This window comes from Xyrauchen texanus, chromosome 32 (genome assembly GCF_025860055.1).
Source record: "Xyrauchen texanus isolate HMW12.3.18 chromosome 32, RBS_HiC_50CHRs, whole genome shotgun sequence".
Lineage (NCBI taxonomy): Eukaryota > Metazoa > Chordata > Actinopteri > Cypriniformes > Catostomidae > Xyrauchen > Xyrauchen texanus.
This window is the reverse complement of record NC_068307.1, coordinates 28,228,457-28,239,783: the sequence shown is the minus strand read 5'-3', so window position 1 is coordinate 28,239,783 and position 11,327 is coordinate 28,228,457. Positions and strand designations below refer to the sequence as shown.

General features: G+C 40.6%; 2 protein-coding genes across 2 annotated transcripts; one reads left to right on the top strand and one right to left on the bottom strand.

Annotated features, from left to right (window-relative positions):
• The first annotated feature begins 1,059 nt into the window (after positions 1 to 1,059).
• LOC127626115 (GTPase IMAP family member 8-like) lies at positions 1,060 to 4,132 on the top strand. Its single transcript, XM_052101680.1, has 6 exons — positions 1,060 to 1,196; positions 1,484 to 2,155; positions 2,241 to 3,053; positions 3,130 to 3,192; positions 3,282 to 3,386; positions 3,495 to 4,132. Exons 1-6 carry the CDS (start codon positions 1,187 to 1,189, stop codon positions 3,647 to 3,649), a joined length of 1,818 nt encoding a protein of 605 aa, XP_051957640.1. The 5' UTR covers positions 1,060 to 1,186; the 3' UTR covers positions 3,650 to 4,132.
• On the bottom strand, positions 3,933 to 10,239 carry LOC127625986 (zinc finger BED domain-containing protein 4-like). Its single transcript, XM_052101487.1, has 4 exons — positions 9,799 to 10,239; positions 9,516 to 9,704; positions 9,184 to 9,407; positions 3,933 to 3,941 (listed from the first exon to the last, which is right to left on the bottom strand). The coding sequence occupies exons 1-4, from the start codon at positions 10,136 to 10,138 to the stop codon at positions 3,933 to 3,935; spliced, it is 762 nt and encodes a 253-aa protein (XP_051957447.1). The 5' UTR covers positions 10,139 to 10,239.
• Between the last annotated feature and the right edge of the window lie 1,088 nt (positions 10,240 to 11,327).

Below are 11,327 nucleotides of genomic sequence, written 5' to 3'. Positions count from 1 at the left end.
TATTTTTTTTGTAATAAGTGTGGTTGTTCTGGGTCAATAGAAAATATAGAAATATAGAAAGCCATTTCTACATGTCTCAAGTGTGTCTGAAATAAAAATGCATGATGATGCAGGACACAATATGAAAATAAGGCCTTGATCTTATAATTCATTTTAGATTAGAGATGTGAAATAAAAAAGAAATGGACAATTGAAGAAGCATTATTCTGGGCTGAAATGTGTTTATTACGCATTTCAAAATAACATCATTATCGGTTGTCAACTTGTTTTTCAGAGTAATGTCCTTATCTCAATTTTCTGCATGAATACACACAGACTGGTATGTGCTCTTCAAGAGAGAACTCTTACGAAAGGGTACGAAAGATCTAGAAGATTGCAAAAGTGTTATATGAATATCCAACATTGAACATTAAAAATCTAATATCAATAATTAGTCTGATGGTTCAGTCACTGTTGATTAACCTGATACAATTATTTATTTTTGACTAAATGTTGTCAATCCTAAACCACCAGTGCAATACTTGATTTATGCACTTCAAATGGGGATTGATTGATTGATTGATTGATTGATTGATTGATTGATTGATTGATTGATTGATTGATTGGATGTTGAATTTAAAACTTACATTTTTGTCTGTTCATCACACAAAGTGATCATAAGGTTTCAGAATATATTGAAAACAGTATTTTCCAGAAACACAGAATACTACAGTATGCAAACCCAGTTTATCATCATGTCAACAAATTTGTACTGTTGCTAATACATTTAGTACTTTACAAATCAATCCTAGTCATCTACTGAGCACTGCTATTTATTAGTATTCCTAAGGAAAATTAATGTATTTGCATTCTCCCTCAGTTACAATTGATTTCTCCTTGTTATTAAAGAAAAAAATAAGCTGTTATTTATTCAAAACATTTTGTTTGTCAGATTGTTGATCATGTTTGAACGGGAGGGAATGTTCCTTCTAATCACTGTCATCTCAGCAGCAAGACTGACCTGATATTCTGGTTTGAAAGAGTATCTAAAGCCAGAGTTAAAGTCTTTCGCTTTCTTCATTTCATCTGTGTATCGGTATGTTTAGTCTGCATATACAGTTGTCCATCGTGTAGATTTGTTTGATTTATCTGCCAGGAATTAAAAGTGTTAGTTTGGAGAGTGTAGAAGCCAACATTCGGCAAGAAAATGGATCAAGGTAAAGTTCAATGACAATTTGTCAAGATATCAAATGTCACTTTCATTTGATTTATTTTCTATGTTTGTTAGACATGTTATACATGCACGGACTGCTGTAAAATAAATAGAAACTAAATCACTAGATGCTGTTGCAGAAAATCTTTCTTTGTTTTTTGGTAACAAGAATGAGTGTTTCTTTCTTAATATATTCTTGGTTTAAAATATATATATATAACTGAGATGAAAAACTTACAACAGAGTTTATTTATACCAACTGTTTTCTCTTCTCATTCTTAATTTTTTCAGAGCTAAGAGTGGTTGTTCTGGGTCACCAGTCCTCTCAAAAAACATCAGTGATCAACTGTATTTTAGGTGAAGTTGAGTCTAAGAAAAGTTTTGTGAAGTCTGTGAGGAGAGACGGTGACGTGAATGGACGGAAGATCGCTCTGATTAACACACCCTACTGGTGGAATATATTTGGCATACAAGACTCACGAGAAGTGGTCAAACAGGAACTGGTGTGCAGTGTCTTCCTGTGTCCACCAGGACCTCATGCTTTTCTGCTGGTCGTTGATCTCAGTTTGCCTTTTACTCAAGAACACAGAATCAGTATTGAGGAACATCTTGGTCTCTTTGGAGACAGAATCTGGTCACACGTCATAGTGCTCTTTACACGAACAGTTTCACTGAAAGATGAATCCATTGAGCAGCACATACAGAATCAAGGAGAAGATCTGCAGCAGATCATCCAGAGATGTGGACACAGATACCACATCTTTGATATTGACAATAAAGGTAATGGAGTTGAAGAACTGCTTGTGAAGATTGATGGTGTTGTGACTGTAAACAATGGCAAACACTTTGAAAGTGATGATGAAAAACTACTTGAGGTGAAGAAAAAGAGAGAAGAAATTCAAGAGAGAGCAAAAGCCAGACAAACAATGGTGCAGGAAAAAACAGAACAGCTGACAGAAAAAGGTAAAAGTCAATTACAGTTATATTAGTGATGAATGAATAGTTTGGAATGATCAATCTTTATAATCATGACACATTTTCTCCGAAGGTGACGTGTTTCCACTCCGATCACTGAGAGTTGTTCTGGTTGGTTGGATCATTGCTGGGAAAAGTTTAGCAGGAAACACCATCTTGAATGATGATGTATTTAAAGCAGGAAAAATAAAATCATATGTAGAAGGTTCTGGTGATGTGAATGGAAGGAAGATAACGGTGATGGACACACCAAGCTGGTGGAAGTATGTTTCAACCCAATTCAATCCAGAGTTTATCCAGACATCACTTCTAGAGAGTGTTTCAGAAAGTGGAAAATTTCCCCATGCAGTAATATTAGTGATTCCTGGAGACACTTCATTTAAGAAAGAACAAAAGAGAATCATTGAAGAAAATCTGTCTGTTCTCGGAGAGGAAGTCTGGAGACACACCATAGTTTTGTTCACATGGGGCGACAGATTTCCAGACATCTCAATCGAGGAGCACATTGAGAGTGAAGGAGACGCACTCCAGTGGCTGATTGAGAAATGTGGGAACAGATATCACGTCTTTGACAACACAAACAGGAAGAATCGAGATCAAGTCACACAGCTGCTCCAGAAGATTGATCAGATGGTGGCAGAAAACTGTGTGTTCAGTCTCGACACTCGCTGTGCTGCAGAAATGAATCTTCATGAGACTGACACACAACAAGATCTGGATTCAGAGGAGGAAATCAATCTTGACACACAATATGTGATGAAATTAATAAATGAGGATTTGAAAAACAGGTTGAAGGGAATAAAAAATAAGTCAAAAGAAATATTGATGGATTTCACTGAAGATAATGACCTTGCAAGCCAGAGAAGCATGTCAGACCCTCTAGATTGTGAGTTATTAATATTAAAATGAGTTTCAAGTTCTCAGTCTTTTTCAGTTCCAGTAATATTGTGTTTTATTTACAGTTAAAGAGGATGAATCAAATAATCCTTCTGAAACACAGATCATCAAACATCAACAGGAGATCAGTAAGTGTAGTTTTACATTATATCTGAAGTTTCAAGAGTTGAATTTATGCATATAGTTCATTGAGTTTAATATTACATTACACTTTCAGTTCAAGAGAAACTCCAGGATCAGATTAAAAGGGAAGGAAACAGATGGGAAGCCATTTTAATGGAGGGACTCTTCAATATTTTGCAGATTTCTAAAGAATCATGTGGTGAGTTATTGAACTGATACAGAAGAAATGGGATTCTCACTGCTTGAATTATAGAATTTATCTTTCGCCAAACTCACACTCACTTTATTCAATTCATAATATCTACAGATGAAAATGGGATCCAAAGATCAGATGAGGTGTGGAAGTGGCTTCAAAGATGTGAGGAATCTGCATATGGATCAATCTCTAATCTCAGTGATCCAACTGAAGATTCACAGAATAGAGAGACATCAGAAGATACAGAGACATTTTCACAAGCTTAACATCAAATCACATTATCAACAGTTCAGTCACATTGTGATCAGTGCCTGTAAAAAGTACAAATATTTTCTCCTTGAAAGAATTATACACGTGTAAAATTATTTTACTTCATATTCATTATCCTATACATTCATGAATGAAATGTTAAATTGCTACATTTTAGAAATGTGTTCTTAAGAAATGTTTACTCTAACTTTATAGGCCCATAGAATGACTATATATTTTTAATCATTTACCTTATAAATCAATATCTTACAATTACAGAATATGTTTAGAAATGTAAATTCAGTGCATCTTTAAGGATAACAAATTATGATGATAATCATGAAATGTTAAAATTATCAACAGTGCACAAAATCTCATTTAATAAAAGAGTTCTGACTCAAAATTCTGTCTGTACGAGCAACATTAGATGCTGTTGTAAAATGATTATAAATGCACATCTGTCACTGAATATAGAATTAATATAGAAAGCAATAAACCATTTCTACATATCTCAAGTGTGTCTGAAATTAAAAAGCATGATGATACAGGACACAATATGAATATTAGTCCTTGAGCTTATCATGCGTATTAGTTTAGAGACGTGTGAAATAAAGAAGAAATGGACAATTGAACGGGGTGTGGGGGGTATCTAGTATGGGAGCAGGCTGAGCTAGCCGCGGCCTTTTCTCTATATATTTTCTCTCCACAGAGTATTAGTTATTCGGCTGGGGCAATTTAACGCTCATTATATGTACCGGGGAAGGTTTTCTTTTCCTTTCCTATTCTGTCAGTGAGAAAAGACCCAGCGGAGACCACATCCTGCCCCGAAGGGCAGCTGAATCAACTGGGGGTGGAGTCTCCACTCTCCCCTGAGCGCCACCTGCCATGACAGCATGTCTGCTGTGGCGTTGAGGTTGCCTGGGATGTAAGTGGCCCACAGCGATCTCAGTTGACTCCAGAGGAGGAGATGGCGGGCGAGCTGTGACATACGACAAGAACGTAAGCCGTAAGTAATATAGAAAGTAATAAACCATTTTTACATATCTCAAGTGTGTCTGAAATAACAAAGCAGGATGATACAGGACACAATATGAAAATTAGGCCTTGAGCTTATCATGCATTTTAGATTAGAGCTAGATTAACTGGGGGAGGAGTCTCCTTGTTATTGGTGATTCTATTCTATTGAATATTCCTCAATTATAACCAAGGTAATCTCTTGAAGGGAATGCACCACAGAAATCAACAACGACTTTTTCCCACGGATTGGATGGCAACTTAGACATTTGTATCTGCTCTACATTGCTAGTAGACAAGAAAGCTTGACATGGAATGCAGGTTGACATTTTTTCACAGATCAACTGTTTTGCTTTCAATGTGAAAGAGAGATAATGGCACAACTATCTTTGTCACTCTTAACACCAGGATTCGTACGGGTGCTGGAAATCCTTGAAAATGCTTGCATTTTAATGTAGTGTTTTCAAGGTTTGAAAAGTGCTTGGATTTTGGATAAAGTGCATGAAACTGCTTGAAATTGAAATTACATTGTTTTCATAATAATTCGCTATCTTACTGAATAGTTAAATTTTTAGATAAAATAAGCCTAATTGCTTTTGCATAAAACGAAATCAACTCAATGAAATCAAATCACTTTATTGTCACACTACCATGTACACAAGTGCAACAGTAGGTGAAATTCTTGTGTGCAGGTCCGAGCAACATAGCAGTCATGACAGTGACGAGACATATACCAATTACAGTAAACAACATACTTACACGACACAATTTACATATCAAATGTACACATACTTACACAACACGATAATTATATACAATGTACAGTAGACAATACACACAATATAGAATACACAATATACAATAAGTAAAGAGGATATGACATATATATAAGTATTGAGGAGAATATGTTGACAGTCCAGTGTGAGATTGTAGATGAATAAAGTGCAGTGCTAATTATTGATCCTGATAGAGCAATTGTTCAACAGTATGACTTGTAGTCGGCTGGTGCGGGTCCTGATGCTGCGATACTGCCTGTCTGATGGTAGCAGTGAGAACAGACCATGACTCGGGTGGCTGGAGTCTCTGATGATCCTCCGAGCTTTTTTCACACACCGCCTTGTATATATGTCCTGGAGGGAGGGAAGCTCACCTCCGATGATGTTTCTGGCAGTTCGCACCACCCTTTGCAGGGCTTTGCAGTTGTGGCAGGTGCTATTGCCATACCAGGCGGTGATGCAGCCAGTCAGGATGCTCTCTACAGTACTGGTGTAGAACCGTGAGAGGATGTGTTGGTTCATTCCAAACTTCCTCAGCCATCTCAGGAAGAAGAGGCGCTGGTGAGCCTTCTTCACAATGGCCTCCGTGTGGACGGACCATGTGAGTTCCTCAGTAATGTGGACACCGAGGAACTTGAAACTGCTGACTCTCTCTACCGATGCTCCATTAATGGTGATGGGGCTGTGTTCTCCGTCTTTCTTCCTGAAGTCCACAACAAGCTCCTTGGTTTTACTGATGTTGAGGGAGAGGTTTTGCTCCTGACACCAGCGTGTCAGAGTGTGCACCTCCTCTCTGTAGGCTCTTTCATCATTGTCACTGATCAGACCTACCACCATCGTATCGTCAGCAAACTTAATGATGGCATTGGAGCTATGTGTCGCCACACAGTCATGTGTGTACAGGGAATACAGGAGTGGGCTGAGAACACAGCCCTGCAGGGCTCCAGTGTTGAGGGTCAGTGATGAGGAGATGTTGCTGCCCATTCTAACCACCTGACGTCTGCCTGACAGGAAGTCCAGGATCCAGCTGCACAGCAAGCTGTTTAAGCCCAGAGCCCAGAGAGTTTCTCATCAAGCTTGGAGGGCACTATGGTGTTGAATGCTGAGCTGTAGTCTACAAACAGCATTCTCACATATGTGTTCCTTTTTTCCAGATGGGAGAGAGCAGTGTGTAGTGTAGATGCAATGGCATCATCAGTGGAGCGGTTGTTGCAGTAGACAAACTGCAATGGGTCCAAAGAGGGGGGCAGAACAGAGCAGATGTAATCTCTGATTAACCTCTCAAAGCATTTGCTGATGATGGGAGTCAGAGCAACAGGACGCCAGTCATTTAAGCAAGTGATTCTGGCTTGCTTCGGTACAGGCACAATGGTTGATGTTTTGAAGCATGTGGGGACTACAGACAGGGAGAGGGACAGATTGAAAATGTCCGTAAAAACACCAGCCAGTTGATTCGCGCACGCTCTGATGACGCGGCCCGGAATGCCGTCTGGACCCACAGCTTTACGGATGTTCACCCGTCGGAAGGATCGGGTTACATCCACAACGGAGACGGAGAGTGAACCAACCTCTGAAGCGTCAGCCGCGAGTGCTCTCTCTCCGCGAGGGCAGTGTTATTGTCCTCGAAACGAGCAGAAAATGTATTAAGCTCATCCGGGAGAGATGCAGCGATGTTCACGGCGGAGTCTTTGTTCTGTTTGTAGTCCGTGATGATGTTAATTCCCTGCCACATACTTCTAGAGTCAGTGGTGTTGAACTGACCTTCAAGTTTGTGCCTGAACTGGCGTTTGGCTTCACTGATAGTGTTACGGAGGGCATAACTGGCTTGTTTACGCTCCTCCGTGTTAGAAGAATTAAAAGCGGAGGTCCGCACATTGAGTGCCGCATGAACATCGCCGTTAACCCATGGTTTCTGGTTGGGGTATATCTGTATATTTTTGGTCGGAACAACATCCTCTACGCACTTCCTGATGAAACACGTTACGCTGTCAGCGTAAACCTCGATGTCGTCATCAGAGGCGGACCGGAACATCTCCCAGTCCGCGTGATTAAAACAGTCTTGTAGCGCAGAGTCTGATTGGTCCGACCAGCACTGGATCGTTCTGAGGGTGGGTGCTTCCCGTTTCAGTTTCTGCCTGTAAGTGGGCAGTAGGAGAACGGAAGTGTGGTCCGATTTGCCAAATGGGGGGTGGGGGAGGGATTTGTAGCCATACAGGAAAGGAGAGTAACAATGATCTAAAACCCGGTCCCCTCGTGTGTTGAAGTTTATGTGTTGGTGGTATTTTGGTGCTATTGTTTTAAAATTTGCTTTGTTGAAGTCCCAGGCAACAATGAACGCAGCCTCAGGGTGCGCGGTTTCCTGCTCACTTATGCTCCCATACACTTCCCTGAGTGCCCGGTCTATGTCGGCTTGTGGGGGGATGTACACAGCTGTAATGATGACCGCTGTGAATTCCCTCGGTAGCCAGAATGGTCGACACAGAAGCATGAGATATTCCAGATCAGGAGAGCAGAAAGACTTGATTAAATGTACGTTCCTCTGATCACACCATGATTTGTTGATCATAAAACATACACCACCACCTCTGCTTTTACCTGAGAGGTCTTTCGCTCTGTCCGCTCGGTGCACGGAAAAGCCCGTGATTTCGATGGCCAGGTCTGGAATCTCCGCAGCCAGTCATGTTTCTGTAAGGCAGACAACACAGCAATCTCTCGTCTCTCGTTGGAAAGAGATCCGCGCTCTCAGCTCGCAGAGCTTGTTGTCCAGAGACTGAACATTTGTCAGTAGTATACTGGGTAGCGGGGGTCGATTTGCACAACGTCTTACTCTGATGAGAATGCCGGCTCTTTTTCCCCTTTTCCTTCTGCGTTTCCGCGGCCGAGCAGCCCAGACAAAGGGCTCCGCTGGCGTGTTTGTAAACAGCGGGCCGGCGTTGAGGAATTGGAAGTCCAGTTTTCAATGTGTATTTGTAGATCCAATGTCCAAAAGCGTTTGTCTGTCATAAACAATAAGGCAGACAACATCCAAGACAAAAAAAAACAAGAACTGTAAACAAAACAAACTGTCACGATTCCCTTGTTGTCTGCCCTGGTTTCACTTGTCTTTGTCAAAACTACACTTCCCAGAATCCCTGGCCCTCATCACTGCCAGCCCTGTGTCATTGTGCTCACCTGATTGTAGTTTGTCATCATCATGTCCCCAGTGTATATAAATCCTGTTTGTTCTCCATTCCCTTGTCAATCGTCAATGTTTATGGATGCGTGTTTTGCCGGTTTCCCTGTGTATGTTCTCCGTGTTTTTGTTAGAGATGGGCAGATCGAGGCTTCGTGAAGCAATGAAACAGTCGAAGCAAATGTGCCATTTTGTTTCGAGGCTTCGAATCAATCCGAAACCCGTCTCCACGGTGACACCTAGTGGTCACTTGCAGGTGTTGATCTGAAACAACCTTTACAAAGAGCTAATAAAAAAATGTGTTGTTTTTTTTTTTTTTTATTGTATTTTTGTAATATATGAAGCTTGTAACCTGTAGTCTCTTCACATTGCATAATGTGATTTTGGTCATGAAAAATGAATATTAATAAAAATAAATCAAGCCACAATGTCTCCCTTTCTTATAGATTTTTATTCAAAAATATTAATTTCTCTGCTGTTGAAGGACTCAGCCTACTTCTTTTTTACAGATAATTTCTCCAGCCTTTGAAAAAATTCTCTCACAAGGGACACTTGTTGCTGGCATACAAAGATATTTTTTAGATAGGACATACAAATGAGGAAAGATTACTGCTCTCTCTTTCCAGTAAGTTAGAGGATCATGAGTTCTGGGCAAAAACGCATCGCTGAGGTATTTTTTCACTTCCACTGTGGCATCAGCTGTAGGATTGTGTATCATCTGGGTCTCACGGATACGATTGTCAAAATGTTCCCATAAACTGTCTTGTGTTTCAACTGGTGTTGATGATGGGCCTGATGTTGACATTTGTGGTTCTGAATTAAAAGAAAACGGCAATTAGTAACAAATCATAAACTGACAACACATATGAAGTATAAATTTCATGAATCACATTACATAAGATAACATAGACTGAAACTCACCAGGAGTTGTGTTTGAACGCATCAGTGAAGCACACTCCAGTGTGATGTGCTTTTCAGCATCCAGGGCTTTGGCAGGATTTCCAAAAGCCACATTTTTAAACCTTGGGTCCAGCAGTGTAGCCAGTGCCAAGGCTCTAAAAGTCTCGTACCCTCCACATCTGGAGTGCAGACCTTCTTGTAGATGTGAGCCTATGAGCCAACACAAGAGAAAACCATATTAATTAAAATAATGACAACAATATGAGAGTTATGGCCAATTACACGTATGGTCATAGTGTCCTACCTAATTGTACAGTTGATTCCTGCGTTGCATTTCCTTTTTTCTGTGCAAGCTTGTGCTGCAACATCCTGTACAATGGTATGAGCTTTGAAGCAGACACTCTCTGTTCCTCTGACATCTCTGTTGTTGCTAGTTTGAATGGTTGAAGAAGTGTCAATGACTGTTGAATAATGTCATACTCAAGACTTGTCAGGGGAGCAGTATCACTGTTTAAATTGGCAAGTGCAGCAGCCACTGGCTCACGTTGCTCATACAAGCGTTGTAGCATGTCGAATGTGCTGTTCCATCTCGTTTCAACCTCCTGTATCATTTTCAGACTTGGTCTGCCCATCAAGCTCTGCATCTCCACAAGCTTGTCCTTTGCTTTGCAGCTGGATCTGAACAACCCCACTATCTTTCTGGCTTTCTGGCGAATTTCATTGATGACTGGGGTTTGATCCAGGGCCTTTTCACTATCAAATTCAAATTATGAGCAAAACATGGGACATGGCGAAGGTTGAGTAGCTGGGCACTTAGGATCATGTTGGATGCATTGTCAGTCACCATGCAGTGAACTTTGGAGGTTATTCCCCACTCAGCCATTAGCAAGGCTTTAGCCTCCATGAGATGCTGGGCTGTGTGGGTTTGGTAAAACCTCCTTACACCCAGTAAAACAGTTGCCATTGTTGCCTCTGGTGTTATGTAATGGCATGTTACACCAAGATATCCATCCATATTAATGGAAGACCACATGTCAGCCGTAAGGCTAACAAACTCCGCCTTTGTAGGTCCTCCATTGTCTTCTCCTTGGTTGTGTTGTACCTTTCAGCTGACCATTGTTTTAAGCACCTTCCGGGATGGGAGGACATAGCTTGGATCAAGCTTGTTCACAAAGGCCCTGAAACCCTCATCCTCCACGATGGTGAAGGGCTGCAGATCCTTCACCACCATGTTCAGAAGAGCCTCATCCAATTCCCTCTGTCTGCCTTTTAAAAGAGAAGATAAAACATACTTTCAGACAAATATATTGGAAAAATAGTAGCCTACCGTGAAAGTAGTCTACTGGTTCATTTGGAAACCTTCCTAAACAAAGTTATGTTATGAATATTTATGCTCAGTGTGCAGAGAAAGATAAAGTGCATTATAGAAATACAACAATTACAAAAAAACAAAATGATGTCTTGGCTGTAGATTGGGTACTCATATGTAGACATATAAAATGTATATTCACAAAGTATAATATTATATTGACAACATTTGTTTTTAAAGTGATTGGCAGTTGTGATTGGGATGTTAGGCATGTCTTAGTCCATGGCCTTTCTAAACAATGGCCCAACACTTAGTTATTATATTTCACTTATAATTAGCCTATATTTCAAACAATGCATACCTTGCTTAGATGGCCCAGCAGTGTCAGTAGCAGGCCTTGGTACAGGGGAACACTACCATCCTCTGCACCCTGCAGAATGGCAGGATGAATGCTCCTCAAATGGCGCATCATGGATGATGTATTGTTGCAGTAGGCGAGCTGCCGATCACAATACACGCATCTC